We start from the raw sequence: 25,853 nt of genomic DNA, 5'->3' as shown, positions 1-25,853 counted from the left end.
GATAGGGTTGAATACTAACTTCCACCTACATCAAATGTTCACTTTTCTACTTAACGTGGAAGTTAGGATTTGCCCCATAAAGGCTAACAGGGTAAACAGTGGCTCATGGTTTGGTTCCCCCTCTGTGTGTGTTGGTGGGCGTAGGGGGTGTTGTAATACTTCTGTGTCAACCCAGCCGATCATGTGATCCTGTTCTGCAGTCGACCGTACAGTCCCAGCAGTCACTTTAGCCCTGCAGAGCATGCAAAATTAACCATTTATCTCTCCCTGTCTCTATCACACCCCCCACCACCACCACCACCAACCCACACACACACACACACACAATAACAGCTCAGCTGTGGCTCTATGCTCTACATCCCCTCCCCCTGCCACTATTTGGAAGTCACGAGTCAAAACAGTTTGAATCTAATTAGGTGTCATTGTCACTGCTGGTTTTGACACTTCAGTATTGTTACATTCATGTATCCCAGAGTCACATACCTCAAACTCTATATAATGTTCTGGTGTCCCTGATGTGATTTTGTGGTGGTGGAGCTATATTGCCTTGCCGTAGGTCTGCATCAGTTAGCTACGTGCAGCTGAGGAGAATGGTACATACATTATTGGACAGCCTGTATTTCTCCCTCTAAAAGCATACTAACATCACAGTGGTGTAGACAGGCTACATGGAACCCATGTGTATTGGAAGGAAGATAGCGTGATTGCTCAAGATCTTGCCATAAATTCCTGTGGTTGTTACCTCGGTCTTAGTTCCTCCCTCTTCCCTGTTGAGCCCGATGATGATATTGTTCTAATGCCACTTCTGCCACCTGGTGGTCATTGGGTGTAAGTGACTAAAAGCTCCGCTCTGGTTAGAAGTTACCCCCTGGGCACAGTTCTGCGATCAGCTCACCCTCACCACTAGAGGGGAAATCAGAGCTTGTCTTCAATGTTAAATGTATTCGTTCTTGGTGCTTGTGCTACTTTGCACAAGCACCAAGAACGAATACATTACTAATACACTACGTGTAAAACTGACCTTAAATCAGTGCTTAGCTGCATCTCACTTCATCCTATCCCTATTCAGATTGCAGTGGCAGGTTGGAGAGTGGGTAAAGGTAGTGATATTGAGCTCCCTACTATCTGTGTATTGTATTTCTACTGTCTGTGTGTTGTAGTTCTACTGTCTGTTTTGTAGTACTACTGTCTGTGTGTTGTAGTTCTGGTAGTCTCCCTAATGTGTGTGTTGTATTTCTACTGTCTGTGTGTTGTAGGTCTACTGTCTGTTTTGTAGTTCAACTGTCTGCGTCTTGTAGTTCTGATAGTCTCCCTACTGTCTGTGTTTTGTAGTTCTGGCAGTATGGGGAGTGGGTGGAGGTGGTGATCGATGACAGGCTGCCGGTGAAGGATGGGAAGCTACTCTTTGTCCACTCTGCCGAGGGAGGAGAATTCTGGAGCGCCCTGCTGGAGAAAGCCTACGCCAAGTAAGGAGGGATGAGGGATGGGAGGAGTTTAGAAAAAGGAGAGAAGAGGGTGGTTAGAAGGATTGTATACATGGGCTTTGCATTTATTTCACTCTGTATACATGTATGTTCTTATGGGTTATGATATGTGTAAGTCGCTCTGAATAAGAGCGTCTGCTAAATGACCAAAATGTAAATACAAATTATGTAAACTGATATGTCTATATGCATACGTCCTGTGTGTGTATATTGTACAGAAATGTCTGTTTTTAAATAGTCTTGTGATACAGAATTGTCCACCCTCGTTGCAGGCTGCATGGCTGTTACGAGGCCCTGTCGGGAGGCAGCACGTCAGAGGGTTTTGAGGACTTCACAGGAGGGGTAACGGAGATGTATGAGCTGAGGAAAGCGCCCTCTGACCTCTACAGCATCATCAGCCGGGCCGTGGAGAGAGGATCGCTGCTGGGCTGCTCCATAGACGTCAGTACTCAGATTTGTTACGTTCATTTCTTCGATTATGTCATAGAAAACACTGCCTATTTTAATCAGCTTAACGCGGTGCTAAGAACCAGGATGTTTCGCATGACGTCATCATTTTCACAGACTTTGTCATATCATGTCCCTGACTGGAACATGTAACAGTGTGTCATAAGTCCCTGTGTGTTTATCCTCTCAAATCAAATCAAGTCAACGGATGTCACGTGCACCAGGATACAGCAGGTGTAAACAGCACAGTGAAACGCTTACTCGGACTCTGTCTTCTGTCCCCAGATCACCGGTAGTCAGGACATGGAGGCTGTGACCTTTAAGAAGCTGGTGAAAGGTCACGCCTACTCAGTGACCGGGGTCGACGAGGTGAGCCAATGACTGCTCTGGTTCGAGTGGCACTCAGGGGTCAATTCCCCCAATTGCATCATGTGTTAGTGGAGTTCCGGGAACAGACAGACACAAAAGACAGCATTAAAACGAATACAAAACGTCTCTACCTTTACCTGTACATCAACCACATTTGAATTGAGAGAAGGGTGGCCATTTTCCCAGCTACGATACATCTGTGTAATGCAGTATCCCTCTCCATCAGGTGGTGTACAGGGGGAATATGACCAAACTGGTCCGCATCCGCAACCCCTGGGGAGAGATAGAGTGGACTGGTGCCTGGAGTGACAAGTAAGAGAAGGAAACACTGCTATACACCTCTCATGTTGCCTATCATATAACTAGTGAGAGTGGTTTTATACTGCAGGTGTCATATTATGTATCATACTGTGTAAGTAGTGAGAGTGGTTTTATACTGAAGGTGTCATATTACATATCATACTGTGTAACTAGTGAGAATGGTTTTATACTGCAGGTGTCATATTATGTATCATACTGTGTAACTAGTGAGAGTGGTTTTATACTGCAGGTGTCATATTACATATCATACTGTGTAACTAGTGAGAGTGGTTTTATACTGCAGGTGTCATATTACATATCATACTGTGTAACTAGTGAGAATGGTTTTATACTGCAGGTGTCATATTATGTATCATACTGTGTAACTAGTGAGAGTGGTTTTATACTGCAGGTGTCATATTACGTATCAGACTGTGTAACTAGTGAGAGTGGTTTTATACTGCAGGTGTCATATTACGTATCAGACTGTGTAACTAGTGAGAGTGGTTTTATACTGCAGGTGTCATATTACGTATCAGACTGTGTAACTAGTGATGGTTTTATACTGCAGGTGTCATATTACATATCATACTGTCTAGTGATGGTTTTATACTGCAGGTGTCATATTACGTATCAGACTGTGTAACTAGTGAGAATGGTTTTATACTGCAGGTGTCATATTACGTATCAGACTGTGTAACTAGTGAGAATGGTTTTATACTGCAGGTGTCATATTACATATCATACTGTGTAACTAGTGAGAATGCAATGGTTTTATACTGCAGGTGTCATATTACATATCATACTGTGTAACTAGTGAGAGTGGTTTTATACTGCAGGTGTCATATTACATATCATACTGTGTAACTAGTGAGAATGGTTTTATACTGCAGGTGTCATATTACGTATCAGACTGTGTAACTAGTGAGAATGGTTTTATACTGCAGGTGTCATATTACGTATCAGACTGTGTAACTAGTGAGAATGGTTTTATACTGCAGGTGTCATATTACGTATCAGACTGTGTAACTAGTGAGAATGGTTTTATACTGCAGGTGTCATATTACATATCATACTGTGTAACTAGTGAGAATGGTTTTATACTGCAGGTGTCATATTACATATCATACTGTGTAACTAGTGAGAATGGTTTTATACTGCAGGTGTCATATTACGTATCAGACTGTGTAACTAGTGAGAATGGTTTTATACTGCAGGTGTCATATTACATATCATACTGTGTAACTAGTGAGAGTGGTTTTATACTGCAGGTGTCATATTACGTATCAGACTGTGTAACTAGTGAGAGTGGTTTTATACTGCAGGTGTCATATTACATATCATACTGTGTAACTAGTGAGAGTGGTTTTATACTGCAGGTGTCATATTACATATCATACTGTGTAACTAGTGAGAATGGTTTTATACTGCAGGTGTCATATTATGTATCATACTGTGTAACTAGTGAGAGTGGTTTTATACTGCAGGTGTCATATTACATATCATACTGTGTAACTAGTGAGAGTGGTTTTATACTGCAGGTGTCATATTACATATCATACTGTGTAACTAGTGAGAGTGGTTTTATACTGCAGGTGTCATATTACGTATCATACTGTGTAACTAGTGAGAATGGTTTTATACTGCAGGTGTCATATTACATATCATACTGTGTAACTAGTGGGAGTGGTTTTCTATCCCTTTTGATATGGAATACAGTCGGTAATGTATTTTCATTTGCGAATATTTTAGCTCCAGAGAGTGGGAGAGCGTGGACCGGTCAGTCAGAGGGCGACTCCAGAACCGCAGTGAGGACGGAGAGTTCTGGTGAGTGTGTATTTGTGTCACCAAGTCTGATGGCCTCTGGGTACGATACTTGAGAGAATGTGTGAGTTGTTGCGTCATATACACGACAGACGGTCCCTTCCTCTCCCCTTCCCCCTCCACTGCCTTGCACCTCTCGCTCTCTAAATCCCTCCTCTCAGGATGTCATTCAGCGACTTCCTGCGTGAGTTTACGCGTCTGGAGATCTGTAACCTCACAGCAGACGCCCTGGAGGCCAACCAGCAGAAGAAGTGGAGCTCAGCCGTCTACCAGGGGGAGTGGAGGAGGGGCAGCACGGCCGGGGGCTGCAGGAACTTCCCTGGTGAGGAGGGAGGGAGGATATAAAGAAGTGGTACACAGTTGATTAGAAAATGTCTTCTGATAACTTCCCCCCCATCCCCCCCACACAATACTTAGCCACATTCTGGATCAACCCACAATTCAAGATCGATTTGCAGCACCCCGACACAGCCGGCCAATCAGATTGCAGCTTCCTGGTGGCGCTGATGCAGAAGGACCGGAGAAAGAAACGCAAGGAGGGCAAGGACATGGAGACCATCGGATTTGCCATTTACGAGGTGTTGAGGTGTAATATGTATGAATATGCCTAGATCAATTCTTCTCTATCTCCTTTCAGTGTGTGTTAAACAACAGTGGGTGATACTGAAATCCTAATTCTACTCTCACTTACTCCAGGCTATAGTAAATGGTTCTAATAAAATCAAATATCTTTCACATACGGGCCTCACATAGACAACTGCATGCTCGACTTCAATTCCTAATATTATATCTTAAGGGTGTAGAGTAACAGTAATATATTATTCACCAGTGTCCCCTGAGGATAGCGTCACAAAGTCATTTTCTATGGAAATCTCTACAGAACTCAACTTCCTTGTAATAATTTTACATGTATACTAAGGGTTGTACATTTCCTATACTATCCTATGGTAGGAAAGTGTCACTAACAAATATGTTCAACCTTTTATTCAAATAACTTCTGTCCTACTCCTAACGTTTTATTCCACCATTGGGCCATTACCTAATAAAAAACCCTATACAGGCCTTTGCAGACACGGTGAGCGTCAGCTTGGTTTTATTTGACAGTCAGCCGTGTAATGATAATGGTGTAGGTGCCCTATGCTAGCCTTTCCTACCTATTATCTAACTTGCAATAATGTCAGTGGGTGTTGTATCAGAGTGAACTCTATTTCCTCCACTGTCTTCTCATATGCCCATAAAACAAAATGTCAATTCCACTTAAAAGGCTCCTTAACTATCTTTCTACAAGTAATTATAGGTTGTATTTCGACTAATACAAGATATGTTGAGGGTATTACTAGTTCCTCAGGGTGTAGGGTAATATACGTCCTATAGGTATTATCTTTATCATACCCTCCTTTTCTTATACAATGACAGAACTCCTTCCTGTCGTCCTCACTTCCAAAAATCCAATGTCATGCCTTTATCTACATGCTGTTCCTCATCCTCCTCTTTATCAAAAATCCACTTATAACAGCTCTCAGTCCTCAGACCAAATAACCAATTCTCGATTCGTTCATCTCCCCACCCACTGCACATTTCACTCACACCAAACAAACACATAAGGACAGACAACAGTTTATTTCTATCTTCCAGGTGCCCCATAGGTTATCGCCCGTTTCAGAACTTTCACGCTAGATACAACTTCTGCTCCCTAACTACTTTTGAGTACCCTTCCGGAAGTTACCCCAGCACCCCCAAGAAGGCGAGCTAATGTTCTTAATACATATAACATATAACACACATTGACATACAACAATTACCACACATTCATTGACTTATACAGGCACATTTTTAGGTTCCTTTGTTTTTATAATTACAAGAGGGAGGCGGCACTTTTACATACCAGCGAAACACTGAACACCCACTTCTTTTAAATTACGGACTTCGATATAACAGGTGTCTGCTTACCTTACAATTTGGTGATCAGAGAAGGTGGTTCAGGTTCCGTGCAGTGGCGTTGCACTCACTCCCTCCTGGCAAGCTCGCCAAATGTTGGCTCCGTTTTTCTGTGCTCCGTTTTTTACTTAACAAATAAGGAACACTCAAAATGTGCACAATTAAAAAAAAAAAAAAATCTAAATACAGCTGTAGACAGAAGATCAAACATCACACATACAACTGATGTCTCTCCTGAGTTCTGCAAAATAGGAAAAGTCCAAGTTGCTTTTATCATGCTTTTATCGTGCTTGTAGTCAAACCCCTGTGATGGAACTACCTTAGTCATTACCTTCTACTCATGAGACCAAGCCCATGCATCCACAGCTATACAAACATTGTTTCAGTGTTATCTAAAGGCTCAGCAGTAAATGTCCACTCCCCAAGTTGATTTATAGTGGTATGTCTGACTAGTCTCTTATCTCTTTCACCCCAATTTGACCCCAACAGAGGCAAGAGACGTTTTCTTCTTTTTCCATATTTTGCAAAGCAGTAGGATTGACTGTATGTTTCTATCTAACTCTGGTCTTTCTGTGTCTTTCTACAGGTTCCTAATGAGGTATGTATTTTATGCTGGCCAGTATTATTTTACATTGGGTTGTGATGTAACTGTGTAATAATTGAAACACTTGTTGGACAGCATAACTGTATTTGAGAGATATTTAGTGCATAAAAAATCTGTTGGAGAGTGCATTAAAACCTCTTAGGGATCCCTTCGCCCCCATTCCCGCTCGAATCCCGGTAACGGGATTGATTTGACAACATCCAGTGAAATTGCAGCTCGCCAAATTCAACAGAAATACTCATAATAAAAATTCACAAAACATACATGTGTAATACATCAAAATAAAGCTTAACTTGTTGTTAATCCAGCCGCCATGTCAGATTTTTTAAAAGGCTTTACCGCGAAAGCAAACCATGCGATTATCTGAGGACAGCACCCCGCATACAAACACATACAAATCATATTGAAACCAGCCAGGTGCGACACAAAAGTCAGAAATAACGATATAATTCATGCCTTACCTTTGAAGATCATCTTCTGTTGGCACTCCAAAATGTCCCAGAAATATCACAAATGTTCCTTTTGTTCGATAAATTCCTTCTTTATATCCCCAAAATGTCCATTTATTTGGCGCGTTTGATTCAGAAATACACCAGTTCCAACTCGCCCAACATGACTACAAAGTATCTAATAAGTTATCTCTAAACTTGGTCCAAACATTTCAAACATTGTTCCTAAACCACACTTATGTATGTTAAAATGTAAATAATCTAAAAAATTTAAGATGCGATAAACAGTGTTCAATACCAGACAAAAACAAAGTGAAGCGCGTTCCAGGTTGCACACTCCAAAAGACTTGACTCCCTTTGTGTGACACATGGAAAGGAAAGGAATACTTCTTCATTTCTCAAAGGAAAAACATTAACCAATTTCTAAAGACTGTTGACATCTAGTGGAAGCCATAGGAACTGCAAGCATATTTCTATTAAAAAGGGATTACCATAGAAAACTAATGGGAAAACACATTGAGCTCAACATTTTTGGATTGTGCTCAGGGTTTCGCCTGCCAAATCAGTTCTGTTATACTCATAGACATTATTCAAACCGTTTTAGAAACTTCAGAGTGTTTTCTATCTACTAATAATATGCATATCCTAGCTTCTGGGCCTGAGTAGCAGGCAGTTTACTTTGGGCACGGTTTTCATCCGGATGTGAAAAAGAGGTTTTAAGAACCTGTTGGACAGTGCATTAAGAACCTGTTGGACAGTGCATTGAGAACCTGTTGGACAGTGCATTAAGAACCTGTTGGATAGTGCATTAAGAACCTATTGGACAGTGCATTAAAAACCTGTTGGATAGTGCATTAAGAACCTGTTGGACAGTGCATTAAGAACCCGTTGGACAGTGCATTAAAAACCTGTTGGACAGTGCATTAAAAACCTGTTGGACAGTGCATTAAAAACCTGTTGGACAGTGCATTAAAAACCTGTTGGACAGTGCATTAAAAACCTGTTGGACAGTGCATTAAAAACCTGTTGGATAGTGCATTAAGAACCTGTTGGACAGTGCATTAAAAACCTGTTGGACCGTGCATTAAAAACCTGTTGGACAGTGCATTAAAAACCTGTTGGACAGTGCATTAAAAACCTGTTGGACAGTGCATTAAGAACCTGTTGGACAGTGCATTAAAAATCTGTTGGACAGTGCATTAAGAACCTGTTGGACAGTGCATTACAAACCTGTTGGACAGTGCATTAAGAACCTGTTGGACAGTGCTTTAAAAACCTGTTGGACAGTGCATTAAGAACCTGTTGGACAGTGTGTCATAGCTGAAGTGGAATGTAGCCAAAAGGCCTATATTGACCTGCATGTCTCAAAGGTCAATGTAGCTTGTGCTTAGGCTCACAGCCAATTGTCTCATATGGCGATGCATGGTAGCATTCTCCTCATTTCTATGGTAGCATAGACATAAAGTCAGGGATTAGAGGTCAGGGGTGCTTTCCGTTTCTCTCTGTCCTCTCAGTATGCGGGCGGGACAGGGGTTAGAGGTCAAGGGTTAGAGGTCATTAAACAAATTCACACACAGAGCTTTCCCTTCTCGCCATCCTATCAGTACATGGGTTAGGTTCACCTAGTTTAACTAACTCACTCATACTGCTTTCCCCTGCCCTCTGTCCTTAGTATGTGGGCAGATCAGGGGTTAGAGGTTAGAGGTCAGGGGTTAGTGAGTTCATTTTCCCCCTGCTCTCCCTGTCCTCTCAGTACGTGGGTAGATCAGGCATCCACCTGAAGAGAGATTTCTTCCTGACGCACGGTTCCAGCGCCCGCTCTGAGCTCTTCATCAACCTGAGAGAGGTGAGCTCTCGCTTCCAGCTGCCCGCCGGGGAGTACATCATCGTCCCTTCCACCTTCGAACCCCAGAAGGAGGGAGACTTTGTCCTCAGGGTTTTCTCTGAGAAACCAGCTAACTCAGAGTGAGTAATATGGAAACAGAGTGGTGAACAGGACATATGAGGAGATTATGGACGATAGAAAGGCAATTAATTTAATGTAAGGACATTGATAATAGTGTTCTTTTCTGTCTGTGTTAGAGAGCTGGATGATGACGTCACAGCTGAACTTCCTGCAGAGGTGAGGGGAAGAGACAAGGGCTGAAATGGCACCCTGTTCCCTATATAGTGTGTTACGTTTGACTAGGGCTCTGGTCAAAAGTAGTGCACTGTGTGGGGAATAGGGTTCCATTTCAGATGCAGACCATGGAGAATCCTGTTTGATTAACAAGCCCATACTGTAACATGCCAACACCAGTACTACCAACAAGAAAGAAGAGTTGACGTTCCTCTGTATCTCTGTTTCAGTCTCAGCTGGACGAGAGCCAGATTGACGCTGGCTTCAAGAGTCTGTTCAGACAGCTGGCTGGGGAGGTGAGGAGACTCGGGAGGGGAAGTGAGGGGACAGCAGGGCGATTGGGCTGATGGGAACTGTAGTATTTCCTCATGCTCTGTTTCTGTGTCTACAGGACATGGAGATCAGTGCCACAGAGCTGCAGACCATACTCAACAGGATCATCAGCAAGCGTGAGTGCCTAGGAATAGAATTAGAACATAGTATTGTGCTTTATACAGCGCATTCGGAAAGTATTCAGACCTCTTGACTCTTTCCACATTTTGTTACGTTACAACCTTACTCTAAAATTAATTAAATTGTTGTTTTTTTCCTCACAAATCTACACAAAATACCCCATAATGACAAAGCAAAAACAGTTTTTTTCTTCTTTTTTTTGCACTTTTATTATAAATAAAAGAAATCGGAAAAATCACATTTACAGACATTCAGAGACTTGTCCTGAAGCCACTCCTGCGTTGTCTTGGCTGTGTGCTTAGAGTTGTTGTCCTGTTGGAAGGTGAACCTTCGCTCCAGTCTAAGGTCCTCAGCGCTCTGGAGCAGCTTTTCATTAACGATCTCTCTGTACTTTGCTCTGTCCATCTTTCCCTCCATCCTGACTAGTCTCCCAGTCCCTGTCACTGAAAAACATCCCCACAACATGTTACCACCACCATGCTTCACCGTAGGAATGGTGCCAGATTTCCTCTAGACGTGATGCTTGGCATTCATGCCAAAGAGTTCAATCTTGGTTTCATCAGACCAGAGAATCGTGCTTCTCGTGTTCTGAGAGTATTTAGGTGCCTTTTGGTAAACTCCAAGCGGGCTGTCATGTGCCTTTTACTGAGGAGTGGCTTCTGCCTGGACACTCTACCATAAAGGCCTGATTGGTGGAGTGCTGAAGAGATGGTTGTCCTGCAAGGTTCTCCCATCACCACAGAGGCACTCTGGAGCTCTGTCAGAGTGACCATTTGGTTCTTGGTCACCTCCCTGACCAAGGTCCTTCTTCCCCGTTTGCTCAGTTTGGCCGGGCAGCCAGCTCTAGGAAAAGTCTTGGTGGTTCCAAACTTCTTCCATTTAAGAATGATGGAGGCCACTGTGTTCTTGGGGACCGTCAATGCTGCACACCTTTTTTGGTACTCTTCTACAGATCCGTGCCTTGACACAATCCTGTCTCGGAGCTCTATGGACAATTCCTTTGACCTCATGGCTTGGTTTTTGCTCTGACATGCACTGTCAACTGTGGGACCTTATATAGACAGGTGTGTGCCTTTACAAATAATGTCCAACCAATTTCATTTACCACAGGTGGACAACAATCAAGTTGTAGAAACATCTCAAGGATGATCAATGGAAACAGGATGCGCCTGAGCTCAATTTAGAGTCTAATAGCAAAAGGTCTGAATACTTAAGTTTTTTATTGAACCTTTATTTAACTAGGGAAGGTATTTTTTTAGGCAAGGTATTTAAAAAAAAAAAACATTTGCAAATCATTTATAGAAACGTCTGAATACGTTCCGAATGCACTGTATCTCTGTTTATGTGAGCCTACTCGAGATCTTTCACAATCCTTCGAACGGAGACCCACACTGTCGGTCCTTCCAGGCAGATTTGGATACAGATGCTTATAAATCTCTTTTTCTCTGTCTCTCTGTCTCACACACACACATACAGACAAAGATCTGAAGACAGATGGATTTGGACCGGAAGCTTGTCGCACTATGATCAATCTGATGGACGTATCCTTGGTGTACTTCAATCAATTCTTTATACAGTACTAGTCCCATCTGTCTGGTCTTTCGGCATCTGTCTGGTCTCTCTGTCTGGTCTCTCTCTGTGACTGTCTGTATAAACAGGGTTCCTTGACCGTGTCCTTCAGACTGATGGTAGTGGTAAACTGGGACTGGCAGAGTTCCACGTGCTGTGGGAGAAGATTAAACGATACCTGGTGAGCCGAGCTGAAAATCCTGTTCTCCTATTCACTTGCTTCATTCGCTTGAACTGAGCCTTCGCTCTCGTCATTAGTTCCTTGTCCAGTCTCCGTAGAGCATTTGCCCTCGTTTCTCTCTCAATCTCTGTCCCTCTCTGCCTTTGCCTCTCTCTCTATCTCTCTCTCTCTCTCTCCAACCCTCCACCAGACTGTATTCCGTCAGTTTGACCTGGACAAGTCAGGCACCATGAGTTCCTATGAGATGAGGATGGCTCTGGAGGCAGCAGGTCCAGTAGCTCTTTCCCTTCAACCTCAATCTATTTTTTTTCTTCTGTAGTGCATCATCACTACTTTTATTTAGCCACAGTACGGACACATGGCGAACCGACAATAACTGAAAATAGAATTGCATACGTTTCACCCATTGTTCCCTATGAAAGCATATCTGGTGGGTTTAAACCCATTTTAAATGGTTCCTGCCTTTGTCAATTTTCTGTCTGTGTCATCAGGCTTCAAGCTGAAGAACCACCTGTTCCAGCTGATCATTCTGCGCTACACTGAGGCCGACCTGACAGTTGACTTTGACAACTTTGTTACCTGCCTGGTTAGGCTGGAGACCATGTTCAGTGAGTACAGTCAAATCAAATCACATTTTATTGGTCACATACACATGGCTATCAGATGTTTAATGCGAGTGTAGCGAAATGCTTGTGCTTCTAGTTGTGACAGTGCAATGCCATAATATCTAACAAGTAATCTAACAATTCCCCAAAAACGACCTACTACACACAAATCTAAAGGGGTGAATGAGAATATTTCCATATAAATATATGGATGAGTGATGGCCGAGCGGCATAGGCAAGGTGCAATAGATGGTATAAAATACAGCATATACATATGATATGAGTAATGTAAGATATGTAAACATTATTAAAGTAGCATTATTTAAAGTGGCATTGTTTAAAGTGACTCGTGATCCATTTATTAAAGTGGCCAGTGATAGTGATGGCTGTTTAGCAGTCTGATGGCCTTGAGATAGAAGCTGTTTTTCAGTCACTCGGTCCCAGCTTTGATGCACCTGTACTGACCTCGCCTTCTGGATGATAGCGGGGTGAACAGGTAGTGGCTCAGGTGGTTGTTGTCCTTGATGATCTTTTTGTCCTTCCTGTGACATCGGGTGCTGTAGGTGTCATGGAGGGCAGGTAGTTTGCCCCCGGAGATGCGTTGTGCAGACCACACCACCCTAGGCTGTGATACAGCCCGACAGGATGCACTCGATTATGCATCTGTAAAAGTTTGTCATGGTTTTGTGTGCCAAGCCAAATTTATTTAGCCTCCTGAGGTTCACCACACTATCTGTGTGGGTGGACCATTTCAGTTTGTCTGTGATTTGTATGCTGAGGAACTTAAAACTTTCCACCTTCTCCACTGCTGTCCCTTCGATGTGGATAGGGGGGTGCTCCCTCTGCTGTTTCCTGAAGTCCACGATCATCTCCTTTGTTTTGTAGACATTGAGTGAGAGGTTGTTTTCCTGACACCACATTCCGAGTGCCCACACCTCCTTCCTGTCTCATCGTTGTTGGTAATAAAGCCCACTACTGTTGTATCATCTGCAAACTTGATGATTGAGTTAGAGGCGTGCATGGTCAGCCACGCAGTCGTGGGTGAACATGGAGTATAAGAGGGGGCTGAGCACCCACTCTGGTGGGGCCCCAGTGTTGAGGGTCAATGAAGTAGAGATGTTGTTTCCTACCTTCACGACCTGGGAGCAGCCCGTCAGAAAGTCCAGGACCCAATTGCGCAGGGCGGAGTTGAGACCCAGGGTCTCCAGCTTGATGATGAGCTTGGAGGGTACTAGGATGTTGAATGGTGAGCTGTAGTCAATGAACAGCATTCTTACATAGGTAATCCTCTTCTCCAGATGGGATATGGCAGTGTGCAGTGTGATGGCGATTTCATCGTCTGTGGACCTATTAGGGCAGTATGCAAACTGAAGTGAGTCTAGGGTGGCCGGTATGGTGGAGGTGATATTATTCTTGACCAGTCTCTCAAAGCACTTCATGATGACAGAAGTGAGTGCTACGGGGTGCTACTAGTCATTTACTTCTTCCTGTACCCTTCTTGGGTACAGGAACAATGGTGGGCATCTTGAAGCATGTGGGGACAGCAGACTGGGATAGGGAGCGATTGAATATGTCCGTAAATACACCAGCCAGCTGGTCTGAGCATGCTCTGAGGACGCGGCTAGGGATGCCGTCTGGGCCAGTAGCCTTGCGAGGATTAACACGTTTAAATGTTTTACTCATGTCGGCCACGGAGAAGGGGGGGGGGTGCAGTCCTTGTTAGCGGGCCACGACGGTGGCACTGTATTATCCTCAAAGCGGGCAAAGAAGGTGTTTAGTTTGTGTGGAAGCGTGACGTCAGTGTCCATGACGAGGCTGGTTTTCTTTTTGTAGTCCGTGAGACTACGTCTTGTGTCTGAGCCGTTGAATTGCGACACTACTTTGTCCCTGTACCGGCATTTCACTTGTTTGATTGCTTTACGGAGGGAAAAATTTCAATGTTTATATTCGTCCATATTCCCAGACCTCCATGGTTAAATACGTTGGTTCGCGCTTTCAGTTTTGCGCAAATGCCGCCATCCATCCATGGTTTCTGGTTAGGGTAGGTTTTAATAGTCACAGTGGGTACATCTCCAATGCACTTCCTTATAAACTAAACTCACCGAGTCAACTTATAGATAGATGATATTCATCATCCATACGATGTCCTGTATAAGGTATATTTTACACTGATGTTTCAGATTGGCCAATGATGTATGATCTTGATCCAAATGTTCAGAATAGTGAATGTCATATTCGTATGGGTGCTTTACATTTTTAACTGACTTTCGTAACACTACTGTACCTACAGAAACCTTCAAGACGATGGACGCAGATTCTGATGGAGTCATAGAACTCAACTTCTTCCAGGTCTGATCTCAAATTTCTATCTCTCTGTTACGTTTTTGTTGTTGTTTAGTTGATCGGAGTATAAGAGTGTTGTCTCAGTCATAGCTAGCCTACACAGTTGAAAGGGGTTCCTTGTTATGTGATTCTTATGTCACTATTCATAATGAGCAAAGTTCTGATGACGTAAAAGTCAAATCAAATCATATCAAATGTTATTAGTCACATGCGCCGAATACAACAGGTGTAGACCTTACAGTGAAATGCTTACTTATGTGCCCCTAACCAACAATGCAGTTTAAAAAAAAAAACAGATTAGAAATAAAAGTAACAAGTAATTAAAGAGCAGCAGTAAAATAACAACAGCGAGACTATATACAGGAGGGTACCGGTACAGAGTCAATGTGCAGGGGCACCGGTTAGTTGAGGTAATATGTACATGTAGGTAGAGTTATTAAAGTGACTATGTGCTCTCTCCCTCTCCTCTGTACTCTCTCTCTACCTCTCCCCCTCCTCTCTGTCTACAGTGGATCACCCTGACCATGTTTGCCTAAAGATGATGGACTCACTGATGTTATTGCACCAGACTACACTAATGTAATTTCAGAAGTGCCTTTCTCTGGCTCTTCCTCTCTGCATTGCAGGGATCCATGGATAGAAACATTTTTAAAAACTTGAGTAATGTTTACAACATTTAATATGGGGATCATGTGCCAAAACATTGCCTGTTACCTTAGAAACAGAGGGAGACAACTCTACTCACATGGCGCCACAACATAGAGGAAGACGGCAGGGAATTTTGATACTGCCTCCTATTGGATAGGAAGGAAACTTCCTAAAGTTTTTGTTTTACATCTTGTGCCAATTTTCACAATTTGCCTTGTCATATTTTTAACGTTCCTTTTGGAAGCCATTTTGTGACCTGTGTTTCAGGAATAGGCAATGGGGGTGTTGGCATGGAGTTTGGGTCAAAAGGATTTTCTCTGCTGAGAAAGAAGGCAAAGAGCTATTGTAATTTGGAAGTACTTCATCATCCTTAGAGGATTGAATCACCGGCATGACAATTTGTTTTAGAAGTCGTGTATGTCAGTACTTTTCAGTGGGAAAACCCCCACAATATCCTTGTAATGCCGCATACTCAAAACTTGATATCCTCATTTTTAATGGATGCCAAAGACACTTCAAGGATATCCCAGCTTTTTATTAAAAAAAAAAAAGTTTAGTGTTCCAAGGGGAACATGAAACTACCCACTGGGCACAGACGTCAAGTCAACGTCTATTCAACGTCATTTCATTGAAATAACATGGGAACAACATTGATTCAACCAGTGTGTGCCCAGTGGCTATTTGTATTTTAGTATTTGTGATGTAGGTTATAAGCGATGACTGATTTTTGATTGGAATAGCAGGCATCAACCCGATCGCATGTAATGTCAGATGTATTCATGGATGGAGGAGGGTAAAGTACAGTTGGAGACATTTTGACAAATAGACTGAGGGAACCAGAAACAGTATGACACTCTTATTGCCATGACATTCAATTCTATAGTTGCCATTTTTCTGTGTAGGTTGATAATAAAATGTCTTATATGCATTATGCAATCATGACTGTTGTTTACAGTGCGCACTCTGGAATTGTGTTATGCTCGCTCTTATTATGGAATTATGTACCTTTTCCATTTCTATCTATACAAAACTTCAATAAACTTTTCCGGAACACAATTATATTCATGTGGATATGTCATAATTTGGGTTTTGAGCAAAGCTAACATCTCTTCCAAAAATCAATATCAGACTCATGGAATGTGTCCCATTGTAAATGTATAAACCCACGAAGAATACTCCCAAGTTTCTTCCTCAAACTTTTCTGAGTTTATAATTCACACAAGTGAGTATTAGAGGGGGAAAAAGGCGAAGCGAGAGGATTTACTCCGCCCACAATTTGTCTGTGTGATAAATAGACCCAAGTGGGGAGGTCTATGAGAGTGTGTCGATTTACATTAAGCGTATTTGATCGAATAGAAGTTTCATGTTTCAGCTGTTACAAATGTACTGATGTAAGTGATGGCATTCAGGCCACTTTGAGAAAAACTACTGTTGTTCACATGCGTATATGCCCTCTCATTGGCTAGAATGGTCCCACCTGATCTCACCTCCTCCCGTCTGCCTTCCATCTTTGAGAACATTTATTTCCGTTGTTAGAGCGGTCATTTGACTATCTTGTCACTATAATAGACCATCTTCGGTATCATTACCCAATAAATCCTCCAATCAACTTGATCACATGAATAAATATAAACTTTAGTAAGCACATTCATATTAAAAAAAGAACAAGAGCAAAAATAACACTTTATGTCAACAACTAATGTACATTAGACAGGATACATACGTTAAAATACATGTACAGCAGATCCATAGCTTTCTCATTGTTAAGTTAAATCAAGACATTTACACATGCAGCTCAATAGTAACTTAACATTATCAACTTATAATAGACAATAATAATAACAATAAACATTTTTGAGACAGCCTGTAGAGTCGCGCATGACAGGAATGTACACCATCGTCTTGAAAATGGGAAGAATGTTTTAAAAAGAGGGACTGTGAGCGTGAGAGGTCAGCCAGTAAGTGACTGTTCCACACAGCTCTAAGAGCAGGCAATCTTGTGTCAAAAGCAGGTCATTGGGTTTCATAACTTCCAGGCGGTCGGTTTCTACTGATCCAGAGCCAGTTTTACCATAGAAATTGAATTCCTAGAATGGGTTTTGCACCTCAGACCAAGGCAATTTCACGTACACTTCATTGGTACACTCAAAATGGCCGCCAGTCCACCCATTGTCTTAAATGGGATTCCCATTGTAGGAATTCTATTTCGATGAGTTTGGTGGTTGGCTCCATTCGTTCATTTAGGCGTTGGTGTTGTTGTATTCCATGCGGGTGACCATGGTAGAGATCAGTTTCTCCAGCTGGATGGCGCGGTGCTGGCCTGTCTCAAGGACTTCCTCATGGTTGGCCTTCTCCTCACTGTCGTAGTCCATCACAGCCCTGTTGGTTATCAGGGATAGGGCGAACACACGCATGCCGCAGTGACGTGCCGCGATCACCTCGTGAGCCGTGCTCATGCCTGAGAGAGAGGGAGAGAAAGAACGTTAGAGCAGTACAGACATAGGGAAAATACAGTGCCTTGCGAAAGTATTCGGCCCCTTGAACTTTGCGACCTTTTGCCACATTTCAGGCTTCAAACATAAAGATATAAAACTGTATTTTTTTGTGAAGAATCAGCAACAAGTGGGACACAATCATGAAGTGGAACGACATTTATTGGATATTTCAAACTTTTTTAACAAATCAAAAACTGAAAAATTGGGCGTGCAAAATTATTCAGCCCCCTTAAGTTAATATTTTGTAGCGCCACCTTTTGCTGCGATTACAGCTGTATGTCGCTTGGGGTATGTCTCTATCAGTTTTGCACATCGAGAGACTGAAATATTTTCCCATTCCTCCTTGCAAAACAGCTCGAGCTCAGTGAGGTTGGATGGAGAGCATTTGTGAACAGCAGTTTTCAGTTCTTTCCACAGATTCTCGATTGGATTCAGGTCTGGACTTTGACTTGGCCATTCTAACACCTGGATATGTTTATTTTTGAACCATTCCATTGTAGATTTTGCTTTATGTTTTGGATCATTGTCTTGTTGGAAGACAAATCTCCGTCCCAGTCTCAGGTCTTTTGCAGACTCCATCAGGTTTTCTTCCAGAATGGTCCTGTATTTGGCTCCATCCATCTTCCCATCAATTTTAACCATCTTCCCCGTCCCTGCTGAAGAAAAGCAGGCCCAAACCATGATGCTGCCACCACCATGTTTGACAGTGGGGATGGTGTGTTCAGGTGATGAGCTGTGTTGCTTTTACACCAAACATAACGTTTTGCATTGTTGCCAAAAAGTTCAATTTTGGTTTCATCTGACCAGAGCACCTTCTTCCACATATTTGGTGTGTCTCCCAGGTGGCTTGTGGCAAACTTTAAACAACACTTTTATGGATATCTTTAAGAAATGGCTTTCTTCTTGCCACTCTTCCATAAAGGCCAGATTTGTGCAATATACGACTGATTGTTGTCCTATGGACAGAGTCTCCCACCTCAGCTGTAGATCTCTGCAGTTCATCCAGAGTGATCATGGGCCTCTTGGCTGCATCTCTGATCAGTCTTCTCCTTGTATGAGCTGAAAGTTTAGAGGGACAGCCAGGGCTTGGTAGATTTGCAGTGGTCTAATACTCCTTCCATTTCAATATTATCGCTTGCACAGTGCTCCTTGGGATGTTTAAAGCTTGGGAAATCTTTTTGTAACCAAATCTGGCTTTAAACTTCTTCACAACAGTATCTCGGACCTGCCTGGTGTGTTCCTTGTTCTTCATGATGCTCTCTGCGCTTTTAACGGACCTCTGAGACTATCATAGTGCAGGTGCATTTATACGGAGACTTGATTACACACAGGTGGATTGTATTTATCATCATTAGTCATTTAGGTCAACATTGGATCATTCAGAGATCCTCACTGAACTTCTGGAGAGAGTTTGCTGCACTGAAAGTAAAGGGGCTGAATAATTTTGCACGCCCAATTTTTCAGTTTTTGATTTGTTAAAAAAATTTGAAATATCCAATAAATGTCGTTCCACTTCATGATTGTGTCCCACTTGTTGATTCTTCACAAAAAAGTACAGTTTTATATCTTTATGTTTGAAGCCTGAAATGTGGCAAAAGGTCGCAAAGTTCAAGGGGGCCGAATACTTTCGCAAGGCACTGTACGTTTGATAACCGCGTCAGTTATGTTTCCTCAATATAAGGGAAGATTGAGTTCAATATGTCAAATGCAATGAACGGAGCATTGTGACGATCTTGTGATTAAGACTAGGGGAAGGCACGGTGGAGATGAGACTTACCGACAGCGTCAGCTCCCAGTTTGTGCAGCATGCGACACTCCGCGATGGTCTCGAATGAGGGCCCGCCCAGGACGCAGTATACGCCCTCGCGCAGGAAGTCACCGTAGCCTAGTTCCTGTCCCACATCCACAGCCAGCTGCTGCAGCTCTCTGTTGTACGCGTCAGACATACAGGGGAACCGCACACCGAACCTAGGAAAGTGAGAGAGGGAGGGAGGAAGGGAGAGATGGTTACACCTCAATGCCACAAAACTAGAGATGCACGATAAATAGGTAAGCATATGGGAATGGGCCGATATTAGCTAAAAATGCCAACATTGGAAAATCTAGTTTAACGCCGATGTGCAAAACCGATGTCAAAGCTGACGTGCATACCTATACAACGCAGGTAGATGACGTGCATACCTATACAACGCAGGTAGATGACGTGCATACCTATACAACGCAGGTAGATGACGTGCATACCTATACAACGCAGGTAGATGACGTGCATACCTATACAACGCAGGTAGATGACGTGCATACCTATACAACGCAGGTAGATGACGTGCATACCTATACAACGCAGGTAGATGACGTGCATACCTATACAACGCAGGTAGATGACGTGCATACCTATACAACGCAGGTAGATGACGTGCATACCTATACAACGCAGGTAGATGACGTGCATACCTATACAACGTAGGTAGATGACGTAATGACGCCACGAAAAATACAGCGCTACACGTGCAACACGGCGTTCCTAACCGAGCCCACAATGTCTGCCGTGTGGATCTATTTTGGTGTTTCGAAGGAAGATAACAAAAAGGCCATCTGCAACGTTTGTGCTGCTGTTATTTCCCGAGGAGGAGAGAAAGTGAAATCTTTCAATACCACAAACCTAATTACTCATTTGAAAGTGCATCACCCCCCAGACGTTCAGCGACTACTTAGGAAAAAAAAGCTGAATAAAAACAAAAGTGCTCACTTCCAACAACTAAACAAGTTGAAGTCGAGCAGTCATTTGAAAGAGCAAGAACATTTCAGCGAGACAACTCAAAGGCGAAATCCATTAATGCCAAGATAATGGAATTCATTGCCCTTGACAGTCAACCGTTCTCTGTCGTGGGTGATGTTGGCTTTCCCCGGCTGGTTAAGCACCTCGAGCCCCGGTACACACTACCAAGTAGCCACTATTTTTCAGATGTTGCCCTACCGGAGTTACACAGTATTGTTGAAACTCACCTCCATGAGAGTCACTCTTATTAGCTTCACTACCCACATTTGGACGAGCGAGGTCAGCCCCATGAGCATGCTGAGTCTGACAGCACAGTGGGTCAATGAGGATTTCGTACTGAGCAAAGCCGTATTGCATTCTCAAGAATGTCCTGGTTCTCTACCTCTGTTGTCATTTCAATGGCATTTGAGAACATGTTTGAAACTTGGAATCATGAACACTCCTAGCTCCATTCGAACAACTGACTGGAGAAATAAGCTCATCAACTGCGTCTGCAGCAGACGTGATGTCATGGCATTGAAACTCCTGCTCCACAAAACTGCAGACAGACCGTGGGATGCAAACTTGAGGCTGTGAACAAGCGATTAGGTGTTATTCTCTCTGAGACTCTTCACTGTGTCGCCACCATGCTCGATGCTAGGTACAAGTACCGCTACTTCGACGCAGACAAGGAACGGGGTTTACGTGAAATGTTACATACACGGCTGGACAAGATGGAAACGGACACAGTGACAGTGTCCACCGAGGAACAGAGGCCACAGACGGACAGACTGAGCTGAAACTTCACTGCTTGACATGTACAATGAAATCCTGGTTGAGAATGAAACGACAGAACAAACTAACAACGAAACAGCACAGCAAGTAAGTGAAAGAAATAGGTTTTGATTATGTTTTACTGGTAATGGGGACATACGTGAATGCCAAAAAAATAACCTTTTGGTTAGTGTGTGTGTGTGTTTCAACTATTTAACTGTACTAGAATGCTTAAAAGGCCACTAAAGTATTAAATATCGGTATCAGGGTTTTTGGCAAGGAAAATATTGGATCTCAGTATCGGCCAAAAATGTCATATCAGTGTATCCCTACACATAACTATTGTGAGCGTAAAGAAGTTAAACAAAATTCTTCTCTCTGTCATGCACACGCACACACACACACACTTGCCAAGCCTACCTGTCGTCGTTTGCTCCAGCAAGTGGGTTGCTGCCAGCAAAGCCGGGCATGTTGATGTGGTCTTTCATGATCATGATGTCTCCCACTTTGAAGTCCTGGTTGAGACCGCCAGCAGCGTTGGTCAGCATGACCGTCTCTACACCCAGCAAGCTGAAGATACGCATAGGCAGGGTGATCTGGAACACGCATACATTCCCAGTCAAAAGTTTGGACACACCTACTCATTCAAGGGTTTTTCATTATTTGGAATCATGTAGTAACCAAATAAAAGTGTGAAACAAATCAAAATATATTTTAGATTCTTCAAAGTAGCCACCCTTGCACACTCAACACACCTCTCTCAACTAGCTTCACCTGGAATGCTTTTCCAACAGTCTTGAAGGAGTTCCCACATATGCTGAGCACTTGTTGGATGCGTTTTCTTCACTTGTTGGATGCTTTTTCTGCGGCACAACTCATCCCAAATCATCTCAATTGGGTTGAGGTCGGGTGATTGTGGAGGCCAGGTCATCTGATGCAGCACTCCATCACTCTCCTTCTTGGTCAAATAGCCCTTACACATTCTGGAGATGTGTTGTGTGATTGTCCTGTTGAAAAACTAATGATAGTCCCACTAAGCACATACCAGATGGGATGGCGTATCACTGCAGAATGCTGTTGTAGCATTGCTGGTTAAGTGTCCCTTGAATTCATTTTTTATTTTTTACCACTGACAGTGTCACCAGCAAAGCATCCCCACACCATCACATCTCCTTCTCCATGCTTCACGGTGGGAACTACGCATGCGGAGATAATCTGTTCACCTACTGTGCGTCTCACAAAGGACAGATTTCCACTGGTCTAATGTCCATTGCTTGTGTTTCTTGGCCCAAGCAAGTCTCTACTTCTTATTGGTGTCCGTGGTTTCTTTGTACTAATTCGACCATGAAGGCCTGATTCACGCAGTCTCCTCCGAACAGTTGATGTTGAGATGTGTCTGTTACTTGAACTCTGAAGCATTTATTTGGGCTGCAATTTCTGAGGCTGGTAACTCTAATGCACTTTCTGCAGCAGAGGTAACTCTGGGTCTTCCTTTCCTGTGGCACTCCTCATGAGAGCCAGTTTCATCACAGCGCTTGATGGTTTTTACGATTGCACTTGAAGAAACTTTCAGAGTTCTTGAAATTTCCCGCATTGACTGACCTTCATGTCTTAAAGTAATGATGGACTGTCATTTCTCTTTGTTCATTTGAGCTGTTCTTGCCATAAAATGGACTTGGTCTTTTACCAATTAGGGCCATCTTCTATATACCACCCCTACTTTGTCACAACACAACTGATTGGCTCAAACGCAATAAGATAAAGAAATTCCACAAATGTACGTTTAATTAACAAGGCACACCTCTTAATTGAAATGCATTCCAGGTGACTACCTCATGAAGCTGATTGACAGAAGGCCAAGAGTGTGCAAAGCTGTCATCAAGGCAAAGGGTGGCTACTATGAAGAATCTCAAATATAACACATATGGATTTGTTTAACACTTTGTTTGGTTACTACATGATTCCATATGTGTTATTTCATAGTTTTGATGTCTTCACTATTATTCTACGATGTTATGTTTCGTTTCTAAATGTCTGCGCAAGAGTGAAGGTTTCCCGTGAGAGAGTAACGTGATTGGATGTTAATTATTTGACTAGGATACCTGTATTTGACTATTGTGTTGTTATTTCGCTGAACACTAGATGGTTTAATTTTATTTTGGGCAGTGAAATGAGGCTACACAGGGCAGGGAAGAATAAATTTAAAAAATCACCCAAATGTATAGCCCCGTTGGAAAATATAAATGTACTGTTTAAAAATGTGGGGGAAAAAATTAATATATATATATATATTTGATGTACCCCCGACAGCATTGCGCATACCCCACTTTGGGAATACCTGGGCTAGTTGATTTAATACTATGTGTTTTTATTCTCTTTACTTCTCTGTATGGTATATTTTACCTGTGTATTTGACTGACTCATCTTGTTGTCAAGAAAGGCATAATAATGAATCCATCTTCTCTACCTATCATTTAAAGTAATGCAGAAGAACACCATATGTCTGAATCCTACAGTTTCTACATGGTATGTTGGTAGACAGACATACCTTCTGGATGGCGTATCCCTCGTACAGGTGGAAGCGTCCCTGCATGCACACGCATGGCCTTCCCTTCAGTGTCCCAAACACCAAGCGTCCAGCATGGCCATGCACTGTAACATGCAACAACCAATTAGAATGCACTGACGACGCACAGCAACCAATCAGAAAACATCTTATAGAACCACACTTAGAAGAAAAAGGTGATTTCTATGGAGAACCCTTTTGGAATCAAAAAGGGTTCTCCTATGGGGACAGCCAAATAACTCTTTTGGAACCCCTTTTTTCCTAAGAGTGCAGCTGTTTTTCATAGGCTATAATCTGAGCCCAGAATTCTTCCTGGTTAGGTAACATGGCCAACGTAGACCCCATATACCTTGCCCTATACATCTGCAATGCAGATTCACCAAATAAGAAAACAAGTAGACAGATATACACTACTACTACATGCCTGTGCTCTGGGGGAAGTTGGGGATGTCCTTGTAGTTGAATGCCACTTGGTCTTTCAGCATGTCAGCCAGTCCTCCCATTCCTGAACCACACACGATGCCAACCACGGGGCGAACGGAGGTCTGGGCCAACAGCCAGTCTGCTGTGGCCTTGCAGTCCTCGAAGCTGTACCTGAAACTCACAGAAATAAGAGAGATAGACGTTAGAATATAATTTACTTATAGTAATACTTTATAATAAAAACAAATGGATGTCGTGGTCAGTGCGATCACGACACATAGCTGATGTGCCACGGGGTGTTTCAGAGTGTCTATGGGAAGTTGAAGTGTGTGTGTGTGTCCTTATTAAACATGTTTTCTGAGCAATAATCTAAGTCTGTGTGTTAATGAGTGTGAGGCTCCATAGTGTCGAATCTCCCAAGGACACAAACACAGGAGGATATTTTTTTCATATTCGATAACATGATTTCAACTATCATTTAATCTCAATGAAAATATCAAATTCTTTCTGCTGCCCCAATCGCATGTGACTCGTCCGATCCACACAAATCCATTTCTGGTGTTTCATCTAAAATTACACACACACACACACACAACTATATCCTCCACTTGCACAGTTGACCATGTGTGGTAGACCTACAGTAGCACCACATTGAATACAAGTTGCGGATGAGTACTGTTAGTAAATACAATGATATAATGATGCAATTGCCTATTAGGCTACGCACTTGCCCGCATAACAATGTGAGAAGCGCGTCCAGAACACGAAAGGAATTAATGAAATGTAGCTAATAGTCTATGCTACTCACCCGGTGCTTGAGTCTGGAAACATGATAAAGTAATGTAATGTCTCTTGAATCCTCTCAAAAGCAGCGATTTATCAATTGGCTTTAATGCAACTGCAGCAGATAGACTTGTCTGGCGGCAAAACGTCAAGCGGAAAAAAAAGCCTTACAAATGTCAAATTAAAATAAATACATTAAAGTGATAGGCCTATTTATAATAATGTTATATCATTTAAACGGTCAAAATCATCAGTTGAAAACCGTTGAGCTGTTTAGTAGCCTTTCAGTTAACTGTTAAAATGCTTTGGCGCTCGATTCGCTGATCAGTGTTTAGTCAGCGGTGTAGTTATAGACCGAGCCCCTCTCTGTTATCCCTCCCCCTGAGTGACGCAAATAGATCCCGAGGTTTGGATTGGTCTGCACAGCACACCTCCTTTAAACTGCGCAATTTTGGACAGAAATAATGCACTGTGACTGGTGGAAATATGTGGTACATCAGTTTGAGTTTATTCTAGGGCAAATCCCGAGACGCCTCTTCAGAATGGTCAGCACATCAGAAGCTTCAAATAAATATTTATCAACAATGGGGTGTAGCCTAGGGCCTAGGCTACTGATTGTACCACACTTATTTCATACGAACCATCTGCTGTTGATCACTTGAAAAAGCGAAAGTTTTTTAAAAAACGTATCTGGCTTATTTTTCAGCATTTTATGTATCGACAA

At 42.7% G+C, this 25,853-nt stretch overlaps 2 protein-coding genes across 4 annotated transcripts in view; one reads left to right on the top strand and one right to left on the bottom strand.

The window, feature by feature from the left end:
* Nucleotides 1-16,392, top strand: part of LOC112214584 (calpain-1 catalytic subunit) — a 37,414-nt gene extending 21,022 nt beyond the window's left edge. For all 3 annotated transcript variants that reach the window (XM_024373446.2, XM_024373447.2, XM_024373448.2), the window contains exons 5-22: nucleotides 1,333-1,466; nucleotides 1,757-1,925; nucleotides 2,217-2,300; nucleotides 2,527-2,612; nucleotides 4,353-4,427; nucleotides 4,586-4,746; nucleotides 4,842-5,002; nucleotides 6,949-6,960; nucleotides 9,169-9,380; nucleotides 9,498-9,537; nucleotides 9,765-9,830; nucleotides 9,926-9,983; nucleotides 11,464-11,528; nucleotides 11,669-11,737; nucleotides 11,928-12,006; nucleotides 12,229-12,345; nucleotides 14,633-14,691; nucleotides 15,195-16,392. In XM_024373446.2, coding sequence (XP_024229214.1) covers nucleotides 1,333-1,466; nucleotides 1,757-1,925; nucleotides 2,217-2,300; nucleotides 2,527-2,612; nucleotides 4,353-4,427; nucleotides 4,586-4,746; nucleotides 4,842-5,002; nucleotides 6,949-6,960; nucleotides 9,169-9,380; nucleotides 9,498-9,537; nucleotides 9,765-9,830; nucleotides 9,926-9,983; nucleotides 11,464-11,528; nucleotides 11,669-11,737; nucleotides 11,928-12,006; nucleotides 12,229-12,345; nucleotides 14,633-14,691; nucleotides 15,195-15,221 — 1,674 coding nt within the window. In that variant the 3' untranslated portion in view covers nucleotides 15,222-16,392. The remainder of the gene's footprint in view (nucleotides 1-1,332; nucleotides 1,467-1,756; nucleotides 1,926-2,216; nucleotides 2,301-2,526; nucleotides 2,613-4,352; nucleotides 4,428-4,585; nucleotides 4,747-4,841; nucleotides 5,003-6,948; nucleotides 6,961-9,168; nucleotides 9,381-9,497; nucleotides 9,538-9,764; nucleotides 9,831-9,925; nucleotides 9,984-11,463; nucleotides 11,529-11,668; nucleotides 11,738-11,927; nucleotides 12,007-12,228; nucleotides 12,346-14,632; nucleotides 14,692-15,194) is intronic.
* A 612-nt stretch (nucleotides 16,393-17,004) lies between these two features.
* Nucleotides 17,005-25,466, bottom strand: LOC112214585 (purine nucleoside phosphorylase). The gene is made up of 6 exons (XM_024373449.2): nucleotides 25,155-25,466; nucleotides 24,348-24,517; nucleotides 23,906-24,009; nucleotides 21,778-21,953; nucleotides 19,606-19,796; nucleotides 17,005-17,791 (listed from the first exon to the last, which is right to left on the bottom strand). Exons 1-6 carry the CDS (start codon nucleotides 25,175-25,177, stop codon nucleotides 17,574-17,576), a joined length of 882 nt encoding a protein of 293 aa, XP_024229217.1. The 5' UTR covers nucleotides 25,178-25,466; the 3' UTR covers nucleotides 17,005-17,573.
* Nucleotides 25,467-25,853: the final 387 nt, after the last annotated feature.

The sequence above is a fragment of the Oncorhynchus tshawytscha genome, linkage group LG15 (genome assembly GCF_018296145.1).
Source record: "Oncorhynchus tshawytscha isolate Ot180627B linkage group LG15, Otsh_v2.0, whole genome shotgun sequence".
NCBI lineage: Eukaryota > Metazoa > Chordata > Actinopteri > Salmoniformes > Salmonidae > Oncorhynchus > Oncorhynchus tshawytscha.
Note: the sequence above shows the minus strand (reverse complement) of the source record. Positions and strands in the feature narration are given on the sequence as shown.